The sequence below is a fragment of the Papio anubis genome, chromosome 12 (genome assembly GCF_008728515.1).
Source record: "Papio anubis isolate 15944 chromosome 12, Panubis1.0, whole genome shotgun sequence".
Lineage (NCBI taxonomy): Eukaryota > Metazoa > Chordata > Mammalia > Primates > Cercopithecidae > Papio > Papio anubis.
Window position 1 is genome coordinate 87,536,513 of NC_044987.1, and position 25,131 is coordinate 87,561,643.

General features: G+C 33.0%; 1 protein-coding gene across 7 annotated transcripts in view; it reads left to right on the top strand.

Moving 5' to 3' along the window:
• METTL15 (methyltransferase like 15) overlaps positions 1 to 25,131 on the top strand; it is a 432,137-nt gene that overhangs the window by 100,348 nt on the left and 306,658 nt on the right. For all 7 annotated transcript variants that reach the window (XR_002517048.1, XR_002517047.1, XM_021925940.2 and 4 more), the window contains one exon: positions 6,386 to 6,522. Coding sequence is in view for 5 of the 7 variants with exons in the window: in XM_021925940.2 (XP_021781632.2) it covers positions 6,386 to 6,522 (137 nt within the window). In the remaining 2 variants the exon portion in view is untranslated. The remainder of the gene's footprint in view (positions 1 to 6,385; positions 6,523 to 25,131) is intronic.

Consider the following 25,131-nt stretch of genomic DNA (forward strand, 5'->3'; position numbering starts at 1 on the left):
ATGGTGTATATGTGCCACATTTTCTTCATCCAATCTGTCACTGATGGACATTTGGGTTGATTCCAAGTCTTTGCTATTGTGAATAGTGCTGCAATAAACATACGTGTGCATGTGTCTTTATAGCAGCATGATTTATAATCCTTTGGGTATATCCCCAGTAATGGGATGGCTGGGTCATGTGGTACATCTAGTTCTAGATCCTTGAGGAATCGCCATACTGTTTTCCATAATGGTTGAACTAGTTTACAATCCCACCAACAGTGTAAAAGTGTTCCTATTTCTCCACATCCTCTCCAGCACCTGTTGTTTCCTGACTTTTTAATGATCGCCATTCTAACTGGTGTGAGATGGTATCTCATTGTGGTTTTGATTTGCATTTCTCTGATGGCCAGTGATGATGAGCATTTTTTCATATGTCTGTTGGCTGTATGAATGTCCTCTTTTGAGAAATGTCTGTTCATATCCTTTGCCCACTTTTTGATGGGGTTGTTTGTTTTTTTCTTGTAAATTTGTTGGAGTTCTTTGTAGGTTCTGGATATTAGCCCTTTGTCAGATGAGTAGATTGCAAAAATTTTCTCCCATTCTGTAGGTTGCCTGTTCACTCTGATGGTAGTTTCTTTTGCTGTGCAGAAGCTCTTTAGTTTAATTAGATCCCATTTGTCAAATTCCCTTTGAAAACTGGCACAAGACAGGGATGCCCTCTCTCACCACTCCTATTCAACATAGTGTTGGAAGTTCTGGCTAGGGCAATTAGGCAAGAGAAAGAAATCAGGGGTATTCAGTTAGGAAAAGAAGAAGTCAAATTGTCCCTGTTTGCAGATGACATGATTGTATATTTAGAAAACCCCATTGTCTCAGCCCAAAATCTCCTTAAGCTGATAAGCAACTTCGGCAAAGTCTCAGGATACAAAATTAATGTGCAAAAATCACAAGCATTCTTATACACCAATAACAGACAAACACAGAGCCAAATCATGAATGAACTTCCATTCACAATTGCTTCAAAGAGAATCAAATACCTAGGAATCCAACTTACAAGGGATGTAAAGGACCTCTTCAAGGAGAACTACAAACCACTGCTCAGTGAAATAAAAGAGGACACAAACAAATGGAAGAACATACCATGCTCATGGATAGGAAGAATCAATATCGTGAAAATGGCCATACTGCCCAAGGTAATTTATAGATTCAATGCCATCCCCATCAAGCTACCAATGAGTTTCTTCACAGAATTGGAAAAAACTGCTTTAAAGTTCATATGGAACCAAAAAAGAGCCCGCATCTCCAAGACAATCCTAAGTCAAAAGAACAAAGCTGGAGGCATCACGCTACCTGACTTCAAACTATACTACAAGGCTACAGTAACCAAAACAGCATGGTACTGGTACCAAAACAGAGATATAGACCAATGGAACAGAACAGAGTCCTCAGAAATAATACCACACATCTACAGCCATCTGATCTTTGACAAACCTGAGAAAAACAAGAAATGGGGAAAGGATTCCCTATTTAATAAATGGTGCTGGGAAAATTGGCTAGCCATAAGTAGAAAGCTGAAACTGGATCCTTTCCTTACTCCTCATACGAAAATTAATTCAAGATGGATTAGAGACTTAAATGTTAGACCTAATACCATAAAAATCCTAGAGGAAAACCTAGGTAGTACCATTCAGGACATAGGCATGGGCAAAGACTTCATGTCTAAAACACCAAAAGCAACAGCAGCAAAAGCCAAAATTGACCAATGGGATCTAATTAAACCAAGGATGAAGTTTTAAAGTGAAGTCAGGCCATATTGTTTCCAAATTAAGATGGGAACTTACTATTAAAAATCTTCCACAGATTGAAAATGACTAATCAACATTAGGAAAATGAAATTGGAAGATCTGCCCTCATACTGTTTATGGCTAAAAATGTTTTCATGTTCATTTTTGACAGTGTTGTTCCAGTGTGAAAATTTCAATGATTAGAATGATTGGATTGAAAAAAGTAAATAATTATCTAGTCTCTGCAAGATGATCTTGGGCCAATGCCTTGATTTCTGTCAATCTCCAACTCCAGAGAGGAGTCTGAGATGAGTCTTAAAGGATATCAAATTTGAGAGATGTGAAACTATAGAGCTATGTATTCTTTAGAAAGGTGGAACAGTATGTACAGTAAAGGAATTAAACGTGCATTATTTCCATGGGTCCTGATTGCTCTAACCACCTATGAGTCTATGATTTTAAAAATCATTTTTAAATTTCAAAATCAAATTGGAATGTGTAACCTGTCAGTAAGTCAGTCTTCATCAGTAACTGTTACAGATAATAGGTGGACATTTATACCAAACCATATACAAAATAATTATCTTTCTTGGAGACTTAATTAACAGGTTTGAATTAAAAGACTTAAAAAATTAGATTGGTAGAACACTGGTTGTTTTTAACTGTATTGGAAAAATCATTGTATAGGAACAGTGTTTACCTATGTATCTTCATATTAAGAAAGAGAAAACTTTTTGAAGAAACAGTTGTTTATATTTCAATGTGATTATATAATTTCAGTGGGTAAGTTTTAGGAGATGATGTAGAAAGGACATAGGATCTACATTTTACTATTAGCTTTGCCCCAACTAGCTACCAGGTAACCTCTCCAGACCTTGGTTTCCTCATAAGTAAAAGGAGGGGGTGGGATAGTCTGTTATGTCCCTTTGACCTGTGAAATATGGTGTCTGTGTCTGTCCATATTTGAAGAACATAGGGGATAAAATGACATTTAGTTGCATTTGATTAAAAAGAACTAGCCTATTAGTTTTCTTATTTCAAATGTAAAGGAGAGTGATCAGCAAATAAAAACATGGTGCAAAAGAGTTAAATAATAAGATTAATAACAGATCATTAATTAATGAATCAATTGGCAATATTAGGAATACATTGATGTTAAATGACTCTCAAAATCTTGGACATCTCGAGCTGAATTATAACTACTTTATATGGTCCTGTGGTAATGAGTCTTATATTTTGAAGAATGTTTCTAGACTCAAATGCACAAATGAAAATTGTTACCTTTAACATAGTTACCTTGGGAGACTGAGCTCCTTTATTCATATCACATTACTTAGCACCTACTGTTTTGCACTGATGCTGCCATATTAAGTTGGAGGTAAAGTTGGGGGATTGTAGAAATCAGGAATCATTTTCCTCAAATGCTGGTTTGTAATTTTTTTTACTTTAATTCACTTTCATTTTGATTCTGAACCCCAATCATGTCTTACATTTTTTGTTCTCTCTTTCACTTTTGCCTTTTCTTCCTCTTTCACTCTTCAGAAAGAACAGAGAATTTAGTGTTGGCGAGACCTAGTTTAGAGTTCACTTCCCCTCACTTACTAGTAATAGGATCTTAATCAAGTCACATTTTCTCTCTGCACCTAAGTTTTCCCTTTTTTTTTTTTTTTTTTTGTAAAAATGGATATAATGCCAGTTGTCTAATTCCCTCATGGAGCATTTTTTAGTGGAGTAGGAAAACATCGATGCTCGGTAAACCATAAAGCAGTATGCAGATATAGACTTTATGACTTAATAAGACAGAGAGGTGTGTGAAAGAACACAGGTTTTAAGCCCAGATTCATCTTTATTCAATTCCTGCATTTGCCACTTACTAGTTTAGTGCAGTCTTAGTTTGTGAAATGTATATATAACATCTAATGACATCTCCTTCGTGATTGTAATGATGACATAAGGTAATCTTTATAAATCTCTGTGAGATAAACAGGGGTACCTTTTATTCCCATTTATTCTTAGATGAAACAATTGAGACTTAAAGAATTCAAGTGTTTTGTTTAGGGTTATACAGGTTGTCAGTTAAATAACCAGAATAAACTTAGTATTACAATGTGAGTTTTGTTTTATGGATAAATTATATCAGGTAATTTCAAAGAAAGAGTTCCATGTATGTTTGGAGCACAAAATATACATTTGGAATATATGTATAGATGAGATCCATAGAAGGGTTACTTTGAAACATTCAGATTTATTTGTTCTTGTGCATTTCTTTGTTAACCACACAAATTGACCAGTTGCTTTTTTTATTTGCAACTCATACAGATTTTAAACTGTGGTCTTATGTTAGTGACCTAGAGGAAGGTGAAAACTAATTGGCTCCCTTTTCAATTGTAGTGCTGGTTGGCTCATGAGGCCTAGATGTCACTATTACATGTGATGAACAATGAGTACTAGAATTGTAAAAATGAGAGTTGATGGCTCCAATCACGTATTAACTCAGGACATATGGTGGGTTTTACCTCTAGTTTCACAAATTCCATTTGTCTGCTGCTTTTTGCTTTCTGTGTTACACTTGACTAGTAGTAACAGATTTTTTTTCCCCCTGTGGAAACTTTCTTGATTGTCAGTACATCTACAAGGGCATAATCATGATATATTACAAATAATCATGTAAATTATAATCACATTTTTCAGAATATTGCTAATGATGATGATTTTTCTTTAAATACTGATTGGGACTTTCTTGTCTTGGAATAAGGGTAATCATGTCTAAATTGTTTTATTTAATCTACTTTTAGTTTAAATCCAGAGTTATAGCAAGGCTTGGTATTAATACCATGACAAGGAAGTAGTTTATAATTTTGCCTGGGAAAAAATTCTTCGGTTAAATTATGTTGAACTTCTTAAAATTTTTAAATTGATGTAATGTATAGTGGAAGATTTTACCAATTCATAGATGTATAAAATAAGTTACTGGCAAAGGAAATTATTTCATCTTGAGATTTAAGTGTTTCTAAAAATAAAAAGATATTGTTTAAAATGGTGAAAAATATATTTAGCCATGCCTTTTATGGTGACAGCGATAGAAGTACAAAGTTAAGTCACACTAAAACATTTGTGTTAAAAAGCAATGCTTGTACATTTTTACCACATTTACATCTTTTTCTATTTTATGTCCATCCTCTAATTTTGATCAGAAGATTTCTTCCATGTTATTCTTTCAATAGCAGGCTAACTTTTATGAGGACATGATCAGAGGATGGGACTCAGCATGGTAGATAGGAGCCAAAAAATCAAAGCATAATTGCGTGCCCAGTTTCCGATCACTGTCCCTGAAATAAGTGGAAACATTCAGAGCAGGGAAATATATTCAAATCTATGACAGGAATTTCCCTTCTTATGTACTATGCACATGAACTTTAAGAAAATTGTATGTTTAGGTATTTTTAAATCTAGCCAATAGACTTATGTTATTCGTCATTGTAGTCAATATTATTAGAGTAATTGTTTTTATTTTCATAACACCAATGAAGTTTGCTGAAAGGTCCCATTAAACTAAGAGCATAACTTGAAGGGAATATGTGGAGAATGTCTTGAGTTGCAAACTAGTCACAATCAACCAACTAGTACACACATGTATTTCTTATAATCCAGGTCTGGTTTCTTGCTCAACTGTGACATGACTTTTCTCTTTGGAGTGTGGCCAAATAGCCAATAAATAGATTCAGATTCAATTAACCATACTATATATCTGGAATGAGCCAAGCATTGAGTGATATGTACTCAAGTACATCCTATCCTGTTGTCCTGGCAAAATTATTACTGGCAAATGTTTCACTCTTAAAAGTATTTTGATTTACACAAGAAATGATATGTTACCTTACCAATTAGGCAGGTGGTGATAGTATCTTCTTTTCTTCTTCATTTTCTTTTTAAATGCTAAAGACACTGGAATTTTGCAGCTTTAAGTAATGATCCCAAAGACATAAATACTTCATGTCAAACCTATAATTTACCCTACGTGTTTTGACTTGAAAAGCTTTTTTTTTTCTTCTCAGTTCATATTTGTTATTTTGTTATTACAGATATAATCTGTAAGTTTGTCAGTTTTCAAGATTTTATCTGATTTATCCTGTGCCTATTTATTATTATGGATGTTTATTCTCTCTATCTCTCTGTCTTTTCTCTTCTTGAGTATCATTTTCATAGAAAGCATTAAGAGAAATTGAGATAAAATGAGCCACACTAATTGTAAGCCATCTCCAAATGAGAAACTATTGAAAATGTTATTACCAGCTGGATGCTGGAAAGTATTAAAGAGCGGGGGGCACAACAGTGTGACCAGTTTGACCTTATAGAGAGAAATATAAATTTGTCTTGAATTAGCCAGTCTGTGTCAGAGGTTATTTTACTGATAGTCTGATCAGTTCTTTTAGACTGATCACTCATAATTGAGCCAGATCTCACATATAACAAATTCAACCATAGGCAAAACCATTGTAATTATTTTCCTATTTACTGTCAACTCTGAAAATCATTGTGTGCTTCTAGAAATTGAGATAGTTGTCAAGAATAAGTTTTGTTTATGCTAAGTTGTAATTTTCTTTTTCTGTGTTTGCTAGATTTTTCTAGATATGACATTTGGTTCGGGAGGGCACACAAAAGCCATTCTACAGAAGGAGTCAGATATTGTTTTGTATGCCTTGGACAGAGACCCGACAGCTTATGCATTAGCTGAACATCTTTCAGAGTTGTATCCGTAAGTAATACCGTTGCATATTTATTTGATTTTCGTTCTTAGTTTTACAGAGCTTGGCTTACCACTTTGGAGTTTGTTCTGCTTTGCATGGGCTATATTTTACTCCATTAAATATTTTCTCAATTTTTTTCCCCAAAAATAATTAATGTAAGTGATATTTTTAGTGCCACTTAAAGTAATGCTATTTTTCAGTTATCCTTTCTGAATCCATAAAAAGAAATACAAAAATGTCTTCCACTTACAAGACTGAAAATGTTTTGGAATCCATCCACAAATAATATTTTGACAATAACTCATAGTCAAAAAATAATTTTTAAACATTTTTATGAGTTTATTTCTAAGAATTTAGCAGAGTAAATAAGTATGTGAGAATTCTGTAGAACTCATGGGGACATATACATCAACATAATATACTTGTTTGCTTTGAATTTTCCGAAATTCACAAATAAATCTAGAGTGATCCACCCTTCTATCAGAAAAAGTGATGTATAACTAAAGAACTTCTTAAAAATATAAAATATTACATGAATGGAGTGGTAAAACCATCTGCCTTTAAAGAAACATTTTGAATTAGGGAGTAGAGTTTACATGATTTGTTGTTTAAAGCCATCATTTTAAAAGAGAAAAATATCTTGGAGCTAAGATGGGTCTCTCCAAATACATAAAGGACTGTTTTCAGGAATGGGAAATTGTTTTATTCTGTCATTCATCAGAGACTGGAGTCAAGAAAATAGATGGGAATTTGAGAGGTAATTTTGAGTTGATGTGAACTATAGTTCCCATCAAAAGTTGAAGTTTTGACTTGATGTGGACTAGAGTTTTTACTAGTTGTAGCTATTCAACAGCAAAATGGTCTCTTTGGTGAAGTTCCAAAAATATGACCATGGAAAAGTTTAATTAGACACTAAGAATAGAAAGTTTAATTCGTCATCTAGAATAGTATTTACAGTCTCTTTCTGGTCCCAAACTCTTTGCACATCTAATGAATGTGATTAACTCTCCCCATAAAACTATAAATAAATACACATAAGCTTTTGTTTGCAAGATCACAGAATTTATGGAGTCCCTGAAGCCTACCATTTGACCCCAGATTATTTCATTTCTTCCAAGAATAATATGAAGATGTGGTTTAATTACATGGTACTAATTTTTAATATTTTAAATCTATCTGTCTTCTGCAGTGTAACTTAGACGTACCTTCTTTAATAAGATGTTTTATTAGAGCATTCATATTTGTGAAACATTGTATGATTTCACTTGGTTATGATGTGAACATGCATGAGGTATAGACCTCTTTTATACAGCAGTCCCTTTGTACTTGAGGACAAGTGGATACCAAAATCCATGGATGCTCAATTCCCTTATATAAAATGGTGCAGTATTTGCATATAACCTACACACATCCTCCCATATACTTCAAATCATCTCTAAGTTACTTACCTAATACAAAGTAAATACTGTTTAAACAGTTGTTATGCTTTATTGTTTAGGGAATAATGACAAGGAAAAAAGTTTTGTACATGTTCAGTACAGATGCACCTATCTTTTTTTATGATCTGCAGTTAGTTGAATCAATTGATGTGGGATCCACAGATAAAGAGGGCCAGTCATATTTTACTGTCATAGAAAAACTGAATTTTCCTAAGATATTGTTGTTTCTTAAGGCAATGATTCCCAATCCAGTGATTTCAATGGCTCTTATTCCTTTAAACACTCCACTTTCTCAAATGTAGCTTAAAGTTTATAAATTTTACGATGTGTAATTTTTTTTAACCTAACAGGAACTATCAGGCTGTATATTCTTTTTAGTTTATAGATGTGGAAACTATTAGCCAGATAGATGAAGTGATTTGCTAGAAGGCATAAGTGACTTTATGGGGACAGACCTGGGACATGTATTCTAATCCCTAGCCTCACAATCTCATTTTATTAAATATTACTGCTTTGGCTCAAATCTTGAGACTTTTTTTTACTTCATTGACAAAATGATTTCTTTGTCAAACAAAATAAATTACATAAGAAAAAGGAAGCAGATCAGAGTAAGCCGTGAAGAAGGAATTAATACAGATAAAAGCTAGAATCAAGGAAACTATAAACAACAAAAAAAAAAAAAGAAAAAAATTGAAAGGATAAAGAAATCGCAAGAGATCAGTCTTTGAAAATAGCAAAATCACTTTTGAGCCTGATTTCTAGAGCTTAAACGTGTGATTAAGATTGAGAAGGAAGACCAACCATAGATACAAGATAAGTTCATCATAAGATAATAAAACTGCAACTCTCTGGTAACTTGCAAAACCTAGATGAAATGAATGATATCCTAACAAAATATAAATTATTAAAACTTGATTAATAGTTATAAAATTTGAATGTCATCACCATAATAGAAATCAGAAGGTAGCTGAAGTATATAGAAAAAAACACCCTGACCAAATGGATTTGCAGTTATTTAATTCTTAAAAAAAAAAAGGGCCGGGCGCGGTGGCTCAAGCCTGTAATCCCAGCACTTTGGGAGGCCGAGACGGGCGGATCACGAGGTCAGGAGATCGAGACCATCCTGGCTAACACGGTGAAACCCCGTCTCTACTAAAAAGTACAAAAAATTAGCCGGGCGAGGTGGCAGGCGCCTGTAGTCCCAGCTACTCGGGAGGCTGAGGCAGGAGAATGGCGTAAACCCGGGAGGCGGAGCTTGCAGTGAGCTGAGATCTGGCCACTGCACTCCAGCCTGGGCGACAGAGCGAGACTCCGTCTCAAAAAAAAAAAAAACAAAAAAAAAAAAAAAAAAAAAAAAAAAAAGAGGAAATAGCAATGCCTTTTACACTAATCCTGACCATGGTAAATTTGGAAAATTATTTCCATTAATATTATGAATCTAGCATAATTTTAATACCCATCTTTTTTTTTTATTGGAGACAAGTTTTCACTGTTTTGCCCAGGCTGGAGTGCAGTGATGCCATCATAGCTTACTGCAGCCTCTGCTTCCTGACCCTTCTGCCTCAGCCTCTCAAGTAGCTGAGACTACAGGTATGCACTTGTCTAATTTTTTATTTTTAGTAGAGATGAGGTCTCCCTATGTTGCTCAGGCTGGTCTTAAACTCCTGAGCTCAAGTGATCATCCCACCTCAGCCTCCCAAAGGACTGGGATTATAGGCATGAGCCACCATGCCTGGCCTAATACCAAATCTTGATCGAGATAGTATAAAAAGGAAAAATGTCTAAGTTTGCTGAAGTATAGAAATATAAAAATTGGAAAGGAAATACTAGTATGTCTAATTCACCTTTCATTTAATTAAAATAGTAATACCTATGGCCTAATGAAGTTTATTTCATGAAGATGGAATGTTCCATGTCAGGTGGTTAATCAATGATAGATTGATAAGCATGACAATAATCAACTAGCTATTCTTATTAAAATTTCATTTAAGGAAACTACTTAAATGTAAAATATTCTCAATCAAGGACAAGCAGTATTTTCCTAAAATGTGAAGTACTATAACTATTTAAGACAAAATTAGGATGTAAATAGGATTTAACTTCTATAAATAATATTTCTCAATATTTTTTCAAGATCTGACAAAGTCTAATTAGAATATTCTTCTTATAATGATTTACTGAATAGTTAAAAACCCCAAAGACTTATAAAATTAATAAGATGATGTTTAGCTAAAAATTTAAAACTCTATTCAGAATAGAAGAACTCTAGGGACAACAAGAAAGTCAGCCCTTTCCTTTCTATTATAAGGGTCACAGCTGATACCCCTATAACAAAGAGAGGTTGACAAGAGAAAATAATAACAAATTTATTTGATCATAGTTTTACATGGCACAGGGTCCTTCAGAAAGAAGATGCAAAGATATAGCGAGAACTATCCATTTTTTATGTTTAAATTCAATAAAGTATGGAGAGCATGTAGAGCTATGATTGGACAAAAAGGATATATGGTCTAACACTAACTGGCTGAGTTGGGGGAACTCAATAAGGTCTCTCTATGCATCATTCCTTTCTCCTGGGTATGAAGGTAGGACTCCTGTGGAATGAGGGTCTTAATTTCTTTAGGGTCATCTATTCTGTTACACAGAAAGAAGTAGGGGAAGTTAGAGTAGTATTTTAGGCTTTGAAGCTGGCTTTGGAGAAAAAAGGTTCTGGTTTCTATGGGGGAGGTTAGAATAATATTTTATGCTTTAAATCTGGCTTTGGAGGAAAGGGATTCTGGTTTCTATGACCCACGTTGGGGAAGAGGGATTCTAGTGTGGCTTGTCTCTGAGGAAAATGAGAGACAGGAGGGAAAGAGGTGGTCAGAAGGTAACTTTGCTTCTGAGGCTGCTTCTTAGGCTTTCACTTGGGGCTATTGCTTTCTGAGCCCCAGCAGTACCTAGAAAGGGAAATGGGAAAAAATATTCTATTCACAAAAGCACCTAAAATTATATAAAATATTTAGTAATAAATTTAACAAAAAGCGCACTTCCAAGTGGGAAAACTATAATTTTTTGAAGGGCATACAAGAAGATTTGAACCAAAGGGAAGACATATTTGAGGTAGAGAGAATTAATATTATAAAAAGAGGATGGAGTGAAGAGGATCATGCCTGCAACCCCACCACTTTGTGAGGCCAAAGCCAGAGGATCTCTTGAGCCCAGGAGTTAAGAGACCAATCCTGGCAACATAGTGAGACACTGTTTCTTACAGAGAAATGGTGGTGCGCACCTGTAGTCCCAGGTACTCAGGAGGCTGTGGTGGGACTCAGGAGGTTGAGATTGCAGTGGGCCCTAGTCATGCCATTGCATTCCAACCTTGGTGACAGAGCAAGATCCTGTCTCAAGATGGATGGATGGATGCATGAATGCATGGATGGATAGACAGATCAGAAAGAATACAAATAAAAAGAGCTAATACTCCCAAAATTCATATATACATGTATTGTACATGTAAATTACTTTGTTCATTAAATTTGGATGATGTGATCCTTAGTTTATATGGGGCAAAAAGTGACAAGATGTTTTTTTAATTAAAAAGTAAGAGGAAACCTGCCTTACTAGATGTAAGATTACACGATAAAATCACTGTAATGAATCAATACAATATTGATACAAGAATAGGCAAGTGGATTAGTGGAGGAAATAATCCAAAAATTGATTCTGCTAAATAAAGGCATTTAATTGAAGATAAAAATATTTTAATTCATTGAGAAAATGGTGCATTATTAAAAAATGATGCTGTTACAATGCCTGTCAGATTTGAGGAAAATAAAATTGACCCATATTAAAATTTGGATTCAAGAATAACTTCTAGATGGTGTAAAAAATTTGTGAAAATTTGAATATACAAGTTCTATGAGAAAATTGGAGAGACTATATACACAATCTAGGAGTGAGAAACTTCTTAAGACTAGAAATCATAAATCTGTAAATATGTTTATGTAATTTTAAAAAACATAAAGCAAGAATAGTTTGCTAATTTCTAACAGCTAATTTGAAAAATAAATGTTAGTAATATAGAAGATAGGAAAAAGATTGATATCTATTATATAGGATAAGTTCTTACAAAACTAGAGAGAAGACAACAAAACATACAGAAGGGTGATTCATAGAAGATTAAACTGAAAGGATGCTCCAATTCAGTAGCAATAATGAGAGCAATCAAAATAATAATGGTGCAATACACTAAAAAGCATAATTTTGCTAGTGAGGATATGCAGAAAAAGATACTTTCATCTAATTTGGGTGGACATCTTTTAATATAAAGCACATAATCTGCCTAGAATCTATTCCATCTAAGTAAAAGAATATCTAAGGAAACATGTTTTTACATTTCCTACAAACTTTATACATACATTGCTTGTGTGTATATAATCATGGAGAACTTGAGAAAGACAGGATTAACAATTGAGGGACGTTCAGGGAAAGAGAAAACAATGATGAAGAAAAACCCAGAGATTTTATGATTACATCTCTGCATATTTATGCAAAATAGAAAATTCAGAGTAATGCTATATATATAATTTGTTCATATCCACATATATAGTAGTAAAATAAAGTATGCATGAGAGAGAAAAACACACATTTGTGTTTGGGAGTATTTCTGGGAATAATGGATAGATGGATAGCTGGTTGAAAGGGTAGATAGATAGATTACATATCTTCGTAAAAGTATTTATGTAATTGCAACCTGTAGCAGAGCACACAATGAAACATTTCGTCATTTTAAAGTAAACACCTTTTGAAGAAATATAGTAATTTTTTTCTTTTATTTATTTTGCTATTATTCTAAAAGAGGAGTTAAGTTTCTCTTAAAAAAAATCCCTTGTCCTTTACTCTGTCAAAACTAAGTCAGAAATAGAAACTAACATTTTTACAGAAAACTGAGCAATTCATGGGAAGGCTGAGTTTTAGGCTAACCCATTTTAGCTCTTTCAGAAAAGATGACATGTCAGATCACCTGTTGTTTGAAGACTGAAACTTTTTGCTATTGCCTCTGAAGACTGTATAAGAGGAAACACATTTAAATTGGAGCAGTGAGGTGTTGGTTGACTTTTTAATGTAGTGGAAGATGGATATTGGAAGACAATTTTAAAAACCAAAGTTTTTTATCTTCTGAATTTAGGAATAATACATACTATGTATACTAAGTTTACAGAATATAGATATGTATAAAGAAAATAAAAAGCATTCCATCATTTTACTATAATTTTAAGTGGTTTCTAAAAAGATAATAAGCTGTTATTTTCAACATTTCATAAAAGAAGCTATGTGTACTGGGGTAAATTTATAATAGAAAAATATAAACTCACCCATAATTCTACCACTTTAGGTAATCAGGGTTAGTGATTTTGTGTATTTCATTCCATGTTTCTGATTGTGAGTATTTCATTATGTATACTCCTTCCTGTTTGAATTTTTTTGGGGCACTTTCACTTTTTGTACTTGTAAAATGTTAGAATATCATGGCAAAGTTTAAAATCCATTTTGATTAATTGTATTAAATGCGTAACTGCCTAATAAAGAAATGACATCTTTATTCTGTATCGCAATCCAGAAGCCTGATATATCTTTCCACTTAATCTGGTATCTTGTGTTTCTTAGTCAATTTTTTTCTAAATTAAAATTATAAAATACAGGAAAGTACTGAGAAAAAATTTAAAATAATTCATAGAAGTAACACCAATGTAAACAAGTTGGAATACTTCCTTCTAATTACTTTGGTTATCTATGCATATATGTTCATATATGACACATGTATATATATTTTGCTAAATGGAGTCTACTTATATATTATCAGCACATTCCTCTTTAATTAAATTATTTTAAAACACGATTTTATTGATTGTAGGGTATTTTTATCATATAATTGTAACTTAATTTATTAAAACCCTAATTCTTATATACTCTTATCTATATTCATATTGTTGATGATTTAATAAGCAGCAAATATCCGATGTGTTTTGGGCAAACAAATCTGAGTGTGTTTTCTGTAAAAGGGTAATTATATCAGGATACACCGCTGTTACCTTCTTTTGTATTTTTAGTTTTTGTGTTTTATTGAACTTTTATAATTTCTTATGTCCATTATATATATTTGATTTTACCTCTTCACTAGTGATTTAATGACATTCCTTTTATTTTTTTAATTTACTCATCACTGACTTTAGTATTTTTTAAGATAAAAAGTATTTAAATACTTTTTTAAGTATGCTTTTAAAATAATATTTATTGATTAACCACCGTCATGTAAGGTGATAAAGTAATACTCCTTTATTTGTTTTTCTTCTTCTTCTGCTACCCTACTTCTTGGCTCTTTAAATACTATCTTGGGATTTAGATATTAATGTCTACTCTTATGATAACTGTTAGTTAGCATTTACATTTTTGGCTGTATTATCTAAAATAATTCTTTATAGTTAGGCCATTTTAATTTATTTCAATGAGCCTACTAGCTGTTTTATAATACTTTCAGTTCCATTTTGCATTCCTTATGTGGGTTCATGTCTCAGTCAATTGATTACATCTTTAAGTAGTTTTTCTGTAAACATGCAGAAAGGATACATCTGAGCTTTTGTTTACCTGAGAAAACAGTGTTTTTCATGCCTTCTTACATTTGCAATAACTTGATAGAGTATAGAATTTGGAGAATTTTATTTTATTTTATTTTATTTTATTTTATTTTATTTTGAGACGGAGTCTGGCTCTGTTGCCCAGGCTGGAGTGCAGTGGCCGGATCTCAGCTCACTGCAAGCCCCGCCTCCCGGGTTCACGCCATACTCCTGCCTCAGCCTCCCGAGTAGCTGGGACTACAGGCGCCCGCCACCTCGCCCGGCTAATTTTTTTTTTTTGTATTTTAGTAGAGACGGGGTTTCACCGTGTTAGCCAGGATGGTCTCGATCTCCTGAACTCGTGATCCGCCCGTCTCGGCCTCCCAAAGTGCTGGGATTACAGGCGTGAGCCACCGCGCCCGGCCTGAGAATTTTATTGATATCACTTATGTTCTTCTGGTTGTAGTATTGTGGAGAAGTCTGAGGTCAACCCAGTTTTTTTTTTTTTTTTTTGCTGTTTCTTGGAAATCTGTTTCTCACTTGTTCTTTTCACCCCCAGGCTGGATGCTTATTAGATACAGTTCTTTGAAAATTTTTGATATTTATAAATAGTACTAAGAAATATTACTGATTGGTCACTTTTAGTTAATTTTCTGTATACTCCATGAACAGTTTTTGTCCTGTGGATCAGGTCTTTCGTCTACAAAGATGACTTTTTGTTTTAGTAACCTCTCTACCGTTATTTATATTTTCTGCCCTGTGAGCCTTCATTATTTGTTGGTTAGATATATATTATCTATCCTGCATGTGTTTTTATCTCTTAGTGTTTTCAGCTATTTTCACTTTACTGCAGTTTTCTGCAAAATCTCTTTGAGATTATTCTCTGGGTTAAGGGTTTTATTTTCTGTAGTGTTGTTTATGGTTTTTACTGTCAATATTGTTCAAGTTTTAATTCCGCTAATTAGAAGTTATCTTTGCTTAAAATCTTTTCTTATTTAATTTGTTGACTTTCTCCTTTCTGCCAAATTATTTTTATTTCTTCTTCTGTTATCGTTTCATTTCCATGTTTTCTTTGTGAACAGAGTATATACATCAAGGAATAGGTTCCTTCTGGTGCTCTCTTGTGTCTCTGAGGCAATGGGTGTGAGTGGAACATTCTTAACCTTTTTCCTAACTCACTCCACAGCCTTCAATCAGGGTTCTAACTTACATTTGGTAAGAAGAGTTAGGTTTTCTGTATTCTGCCATATCCTTGGGGACTACTTTTAGTTATTTATACTATTTGAACTTCCATTGTTTTTTTTTGTTTTCAGAAAACATTAAACAAACAAATTATATTACTGTGGAGCAAAAAGAGGGAAGCCAGCTAACATAGTAATATAATTAGAGAGTTATAAAACTATTTATTCATATGATATGATATATTCTAAACTACCCACATTATCTAAGTTGTGTAGTCTTATTTTCTAGCACATGAAGTTTATCATTTTCCTTCTCTTTCTTTTAAGCTGCCATTTTAAATTTTCGGTCATATTTACACAGGAAGCCAGAGCAATGGCAAGTCTAGAACTCAGCATCAGGTTTGCTGCTTGTATTCTTTCTACACCACTACAATGTTATTCAAGAAGCAATTTAGTCACATTGTTGAACAGAGTCAAGACTGAAACCCAGGCATTTTGACCCTAAGGCCAGTTTAAAAATCTTATAAAAGAATACATGATCTTAAACAGCCCTATCAACCTAAAATTTAGACTTTTAGGATTAGATATGAGACACAGTTGTTATTAATCTTACTAACCATGGGAGGTCAGTTCTGTCATACACTGTCAAAAGTGAAAGAATTTTCACAAATATAAACAAGCATGAAAAAAGATATCTTGCAAAAATTAACTAGACCGTTTTGAACTATTGATGATGATCTGTTACCTGTTCATTATTTTTGGTAACACAAACATTACTAAAACAGGATATTGTATTTTGCCCCATTTAATATTATTAAATATAACCTTTGCTCAGGAGATGTTAGCCTTGTAAGCTGAAGCTGTTTGTTTGAGGAGGTAAAACTTGACTCTAGTCTACCAAACATAGTCCCAAGGCTTGAGGAATATATGTTTATTCCATAAACTTGTATTGTACTATCTACTTTTCAGGCAATCTGCTAGTTCTGACGGTTCCAGAGGGATTAAGACCTATAGCTATGCCTTCATAGAGTTTACAATGTAAGCAGAAATTAGATAGAAAACAGATAATTTTACAACTAGTTATTTAATTAAAATTGTGATCATGGCTATGAATGAGTAGATCTAAGGAATATGATACCAGGATCTAATCTAGTTTAGAACTTCTAGGAAGACTTCCAGAGTATGTGAATTCAAGTTAGAACCCGAAAGATCAATGATTGTTAGCTAGGTGAAAGAGGGAGGGATGATCTGGCAAGAGAGAGAATTGAGGTGTTGAAAACAGAATATTCAAAGATCTTTGGCAGAACTGAGAATGGCATATTGAAAGAACTGTAATGTGAATGAATGATAGAAAGGGAGAGGAATGGCCAGAGTGGTAAGTTAGGGCTAGGCTATACAGGACCTTGTTAGGGATTTTAGACTTCATCTTAAGAACAAAGGGAAAGCACCAAAGTTTTTGAAACAGGGAACTGACATGATCATATTTGCATTTTCAAAGGAATAGTCTTTTTGTTTGTGTGAAGAATGGGTAGGAGGAGGGCAAAATTGGGAAGGATTCAGTGAGATCAATTAGAAGGCTAGGAATTGCTGCTGTATCTGAAAACTGAGGATAGTTGGGCCTAGATTTTTGTTTCCTGATCATTCTATTAGAAATTCTACTTTGTCTTAATGATCTCTGGCTTCCTATTTTAATGGTATTCTAAATAATTAAAACAATTTTTTTTTTCCAAGATAAAAGTATGTTTTGTGTTTATAAGTGAAACTGAAGTTAATATTATGACACTACATTTTGTGAGACCCTCAAGAATTCCCATTCTTCTGACTTAGCCAGTATAAGGAAGGAGACAAGGAATAAGTTCAGTCTTACCGTGTTCTCAAGTCCAGCGTGTATTTTTATTCTCACAGAAGACTTTCGGTTATTATCTTTTTCTCAGAATCTCCTCCCTTGTGTGTAATCAGTAAGGCTCTTTCATGTCTACCTCAAGGCTTACCTGCTTTAGTATCTGACTGCTCTTTTCCTTCTTTTCCATATAACTCTGGAACCAGACTGCTAAGCTTTTTTTAACTTCAACTCTGCTATTTACTCAGTATAAAACTTTGAATAGGTTACTTAACCACTCTGCTACTCAGTTTTCTCATCTTTAAAAATGGAGATAATAATAGTACATACTTCCTAGAAATAATAGGATTAGGCTTAGAACACTGTCTAGCATATCTTTTTAATGAGTCATGAAATCATTTTGTTGGATCCTGATCAGAGTTTAATGGAATGGAATAAGAATATCATAGTACATCATATGAAGTTAAATTAAGTATTGTTTCTAATGAAAGAATTTTATGTATACATATATACATATACATATGTATTATAAGTTTCTGTATATATGTGACTTCAGCTAAACTTATTGTTGACTATGTGTCTTGATCAAAATTTTTTGAAAACCACCATGCTATTTGACTATATTCCACATATATTGTTCATGTTGTATATTAAATGTTCATTGAAGAAAAAAACTATGTCTAACACATGTCATATCCCTGCTTGGATATGTTATTTTTTAATTTTTAATTTTTTTGCCAAAAACTTTGCAGACTTACAAGGTATCTGAAACTTTATTCCTAGCTGGTTCCTCCCTCTTTGAACTCATCTGGATCTGGCTTATTTCAAATATCCATCCCCACAGGTGAGAAAGTAGTTTAGATTTTAGAATCAAACAGTCTTGATTTAGAGTCTTAGTTCTGCCTCTTTCTAGCTATTAGATTTTTAGATCAATGACTTAATCTTTCTAAGTCTGTATTTTTATACCTTTAAAATGAGGTACTATTAATACCTACCTTATGGGATGTTATGAAGATTGAATAAGTTTATGCAATTAGATTGTATATCATAAAATTGTTTAATAAATATTAGCTATAGTTGCTTTGTTAGAATTATCATGTAGGATAATACATAGTTATATTAATTATTGTCATTATGCTAAGATTTTGGAAAGTTTCACTGGCATACACCAAGATGATGATTGGCAATTATTTCCTGTCTTTACCTGCTTGGTTCCTTAATATGCACAGATAGAATTGTTTTAAGATTTGAGGCTTGGGACACCATTCAACTTCTCTCACCTTGCAAAGTGCTGTGGCATCTGCCTTTTGTTATAGACTTTCTTCCCTTGTCAGTGTAAATGCTGAAGGCTGTATCTGTGCAGTGGTCTGAACATTGGTGTCTCCCCCAGATTCCTGTGTTGAAACCTAATAGTATTAAGAAGTGAGGTCTTTGGGGAAGTGATTAAGTTATGAGTGTTCTACCCTCACGAATGGAATTAATGCTCTTATAAAAGATTGCAGGGAGCTGCTTTGTCCTTCTGCCATGTGAGGACACAGCAAGAGTCTCCCTTTTAAGCAGAACACATGCCCTCACCAGACACTGAATCTGCTGGCATTTTGATCTTGAACTTCCCAACCTCTAGAACTATGAGAAATAAATTTCTGTTTCAATAAATTACCCAGTCTAAGATGTTTTGTTATAGCACCCTAAATGGACTGAGACAGCCTGTCATAGTTACAGATACTCCAGCACTGAGCTGTATTATTGTCTTCTTTTAACCCCAGACTTACTTTTTATTGATTGTGGTTTTTCCACACTTCTTGGCTTTAGATAAAAATAACTAATATCATACAAATGTCATCAACCAATCAGAAGTTCTTTCTTATCTGTCTTCTATTCTTTGACTCTCTTCTATATTCATATGCTGCTGGATTTCTGAAAGCTACTTTTTTCTCAGTAAAGAAGGTACAAGATTTAATTTTTAGCCATTTCTTGTTCTGAAGCCTGAAAATTCTGCAAGGCTAAATCTTGAGTCACCTTCATTACCTGTACATTTAAATTCATTGTTGACTCTTTAGCTTATTACTGACATGAGGAGACAGAATCTGTAAGTATTTATTTTAAATAAACTCTTTTTTTGTCTTTTGACAAATACAAATTTAACTATAGACCTATATATTATTATTAACACCTCTGCATCCATTCCTAAGTACTGTTATATATTTATTCTTAGAATATTTGGCTTAAAAGTTTGAAAACTGATTCATGAAAGTCAACGTGTATATTTGAAATGCAAATGATATTTATATTATGATAACTATGAGAAAATGAATTACCTCTTCACAAACTTGAGATAATCCATTTTTATTGCCTACGTCATTTGAGCATATCCATATGGTACAGGATAAGAATAGCAGCTTGTTCAGTACAAGAATGACTATACCTAGAAAGACTTCATTTTATCTTGGGTAAATAATACATATTTAGAGATATATTTTATTACATATGAGAAAATTTTAGTAGAACCCTTCATGTTTGGGCTTCTGAGTTATTAAAAGAATGAAAACAATAGTTGTATTTTCTCTAAATCATCAACTAATTAAATCAAATGAGTTTGCTATAATTACATGTATAATCCTCCTGTTCTCGACACCCCCATTTTTGCCTGATATTTAAAGTAAAACTGAGACAAACAGCTGCTGGATTGGATTATCTACTTTAGTATTTTATTCCTTTTTTCCTGAGAGAATACAATCCAAATTTAATACACAGTTCAATGTACATTTTAGTGCCTGCTGTGTATGGGGAAATAGACTTGGCGTGGGGAATGCTCAGAAGCTCAAGATAACGCCTCTGTACCACAAGATAGAGCTCATTATCTAATAAAGAGACAAGTAAACCTCTATGAAATCAGATAAGTAAATCTCCTTGCAGGGAAAATACCAAACACACTCTAAATTCAAATTTAAATTATTTGAGGAATATACATTCTTATTTTCTCTGTTAGCATAGTTACTCATTTAATTCAATTCCAGACACTGTTTTGGGGCAGATATTAAGTCATATTCTGGTATTACAGCTGGATAAAAAGGTCAACATAATGCCTTCTTACTTTATCAGGAAAGATAGATAATTAACAAGTATTTATTTAAGATAAGTGTCAGGACCCAAAAACATCAAATACCAAGGCAATATGCTTTAAATAGCATGGAATAACTATGTTATTTAAATAAAATACCATTACAACAAATAATTACAAGAAGGAAAAGTACTCATTATATAGAACACATTATGGACATTTCATTGGACAAATAAAATAATAAGATATCGCTGATTAAGATATCATTGATCAAGTTAAGTTAGCTATTCAATGACTACTTCTATAAAACAGACTTTTTTTCCTATGGTAAAATTCTTACAGTTTTCAATGGTGCACCATTACTTTCATAATAAAGTTAAACTTTTCTACTTACCACAGGAGGCCATTGAGGATATGGCCTTTCTTTTCTTTAGAGTCATCTCTTATAACTTTACAGCAGTCTTCTCATACCCTCCTTGAAATCTAAACTACTTTCATATTAACTCACAATGTTTTGTCATACCTCTCTTCATGTCTATGTGCTGTTCATTTACCTAGTACTCACCCCACTTATGTTTCAAGACTTAGCACTATTATCTCTGCAAAATCACCCAGATATTTCCAAATTGATTAAAATTTTTCTCTTCTGTTCCTTGGCACACCCTGTGCTACCTTTATCCAAGCTTTTCATCATTCTCTTGGTTTACTTCCATATATTATATGCTCGTTGAAGTGTTGCTATGTCTTAACAGACTTTGTACTTTCAAACTTTGTATAGTCCCTGGCATATAGTACATGCCCAATATCATATGGATGGATGGTTAGATGAATAAATGAATGGATGATTTTTTTCATTTTCTATATCAAATGTATAAAATAGAAATTAGATATAATGGGCTGAGTTTATCTTAATTTGCATTTTACAATGTAAATAGAACCTTTAAAAATATCCACACTACTCTTTAAAATATGTTATAAGTCTAGATCTAAGTTCTAGAGAGAATTGTGGAGTAAACTGTAGATTCACTTCCTCAGTAAATATTTATATAGAAATGTTAAGTGATAAACCCTGATTAGATATACCATATCATATCTTCCAATGAGCTCAAATCCTTACTACTAGCTTTTACTATGGAGAAACTAGTTTTCAGTACTATTTCCACTTGCAGTCCTGTGCCAAGGGAATCTGTATGGGAATTATCTATATTATCACTAGAAAAAAGATGCTTGGATACTCTATATTATAAATAAACTTTATTTTTGAATAATGCTAGTCTCTGTTCACTGAATCTAAAAAATTCATATTTGTCATGCAGACTCCTATATATAACATAAAATTAATCATTTCTTTGAAAGAAAAAAGGTATACTATAGAATATTTAGTTATGATGTAATAATTAAAGATATTAGGATTCATGGAATAATTTTAAAAGTATTTTTTATATGAACACTTTTATTTATTTTGTATCTTGTAGCAGTTTTCATATCAGCAAGTATATTAAAAGGAACATATTGTGTGCAATGTGTAGACTCAGTGTAGGATTGTCTGCGCTAAAATTTTGCAATGATATTGGTTAATTGCTAGATTTCAGGCACCTTTCTAACATCCTTTTTAGTGAGTGTGAAAGGGTTTATTTGTAAGAGATATTGCTACTGGCAGAATTTTATCTTTTTCTCCTGGAATCTCAACAGCTACTCCCAGGTTATAGGCATCCCCAGAAAGCTCGTCAAAGGATTTCCACCCACACTCTGAATATCTAACAGAGCTTGACCCATTTTTTTTTCTCTTATTAATATAGCAGCATACACATCACGAAGAAAAATAGAGTAAGAGTTAGTCTAAGCTTGGAATTTCAAAAAGTTATCTACCTGTATGCAAGGAATTGAAGTGGACAACAAAATTTGCCTTTTTTTTTTTTAATTAAAATTACGTGTTAGCAATCTAATCACATTAAGGAATCACATCTAATTTCATGAATATAGTTTTATTTTTAGTGGCTTAAAATGTACATTTGTGTTCTTAAATGCAGTGAATATAAATACCAAAAATGGAGTGCACGTTAAATCAGGAGTTCTTTGTACTCAATTTTTAGGACACAATGTACTGCTTAATAACATAGATAATAATTAAAAGAAGACTAAAACTTTGTATAGTAATACTAGTAGAATTCTTTGGAAGTAATCAAGATAGTTATGAGACAGAATAGGAAAATATATGTTTAAAGTAATTTTGCTTGTATAAATGATTACATTTCTTTGTTTGTGTAAACCATTAGCTTTTTTTGTTTTCCTTGTGAGGAAAACCAAGTACTCATGTATAGACTGTGGCTAATTTTTTTTTTAACTTAAAGGATAAAAGTCTTTCTGGAATACAACACTACATTGTTTTCCCTCTTAAGTCTCTATTGTAGGGCAAGTTACTCCAAGCCTCAGTCACCTCATCTTCCTTATGGTGAGTGAGGTATAAGTGATAAAATAATAATTATTTGAATAAATGCTGATTATTGTTACCATAACAGTTGTTTCTCCTGCTTTTATTAATTTGGAATCAGTCACTTAGCTAACATCCAAGTACAAATACATGAGTGGTGAGGAATACTTCTACTTTGTAGTTATGCCATCAGTTGTCTATATTCACTTTTTTTAATTCTTCTCCCTCCATTCTTTCTTAGACTCTCCCAGATAAGGCCTTCAACTGCCCCACCCCACAGCTCTACCAAAACTCCTTTTGTCAAAGACTCCAGTGATATTCGCAATGCCAAATTCAGTGGTTAGTTCTCATTTCTGAACTTAGATAAACACATAAGCCATCAGCATCATGTGCCATAGTTGACTACTTCCTATTCCTTCAAATGATTTTATTTGGATTTTTTTTTTCCTGTCTGTACTGTTCCTTCTCAAGCTCTTCACATGTGCCTGCTCCTTTCCCCCTAATATTTGTTGTTCTTCAGGGCTCATTCTACAGGCCTCTTTTCTATTTATACTCATTCCCTCAGTAATCTTGCCTAGTTTCAGAGCTTTAAAAACTATCTACACATTGATGATTCCAGATTTTTATCTTCAGTCTTTTCCATCCAGCTGCTTAGCTGGCATTTCCACTTAGCTGGCTAATAGAAATCTCAGATGTAACATGTTTAAACAAAACTTTTGATCTTCTCCTCAAAACATGCTTTGCCCTGATTCCAACCCATCTGTAAGGGCAATTCTGTTTTTCTATGTGCAAAATAAAATTCTTTTAATAATAAAAAGGAATACTCATCCTTTTTATATGCCAGTACAATTCTGTTGGAAATCCCATTAACTCTACCTTCAAGGTGTATATGAAATCTGACCCTACGTATCACCTTAGCATTACCACCCTGGTCCAGGCCACCATCATCTCCTAATTGGAGTTTTGTCTTTTGACTTGTCTTCCAGCTTCTGCCATTAAAATACTTCTATAGTCTATTCTCAGCCCCAGGACAAGTTATCCTTTTTAAAAGCAAATTAGATCATGTTTTTCCTCTGCTATGTTGACCGCTGTTTTTTTACCCTGTTTTTTTACTCTGTTTTTGTACTGCTAGCATGTTTACACTTCAAAGCCATTTCCTCTTCCCAGATGTTCTGTGGCACATTCCTTTATTTCTTTCAAGTCTCTTCTCAAATGTCTTCTGTATACTTCTAAGTTTGATACTTTCTATATAAAGTATCAAACTTAGAAGTCAACTGTAGTATTTTGTAATTCGTTACCTTTGCTTTATATTTTGTTCTACAGCATTATCGCCCTTTGACATAGTACATATTTATTATAAATAATAATTACTAGTTTATTGTTTATTTACCCGAACTAGAATATAACTACCATGACAGTAGGAATATTTTTCCCTTACTGATATAGATCTAATACCTATAACAGTTGCTGGCCATAATAGGGTATCAATAAATATTTGTTGAAGAAGTAAAGGGATCAATCAAGCAACAAACATAGCAAGTAAAATAGAAGAGATGTCCACGATCTATTGCATTATAAATGATGCAGTTGCAAATATTCTTTAAATAAAGCTGCCCTGTAATACTTGACTTTTCATGAGCTGCTTCAGTTTCATTAAAACTAAGTAAAACACATTGATTCGTTCATTCAACTGTTAAGTATCATGTAAAGATCAGCTATACTTTGTTCGTAAGTATTTGTTAAACGAGAAAAATGTACTTTAAGTAACAGTTATATAATCTACAAAGATTTCTGAATAATCAAAGATTTTAATATAGGTGTCTTTTATATGGATTAGACTATGAAACTATAGTTGTAGAAATAACAATAGCTAACAAGATTTCATCAAAACTTAATCTCTAATGTGCATTCACATTCATTTATTTCATTTGATCATCACGTTGTGTAGAATATTAGGATTAAATGTAGGATTAGATTTCTATACCAGTTTTTGAGGTGAAGTAACAGAGATCCAGTCATACAGCAAATAGCTTGTTCTACTAGGATTAAAATCTTAAATTTATGCCTGAGAG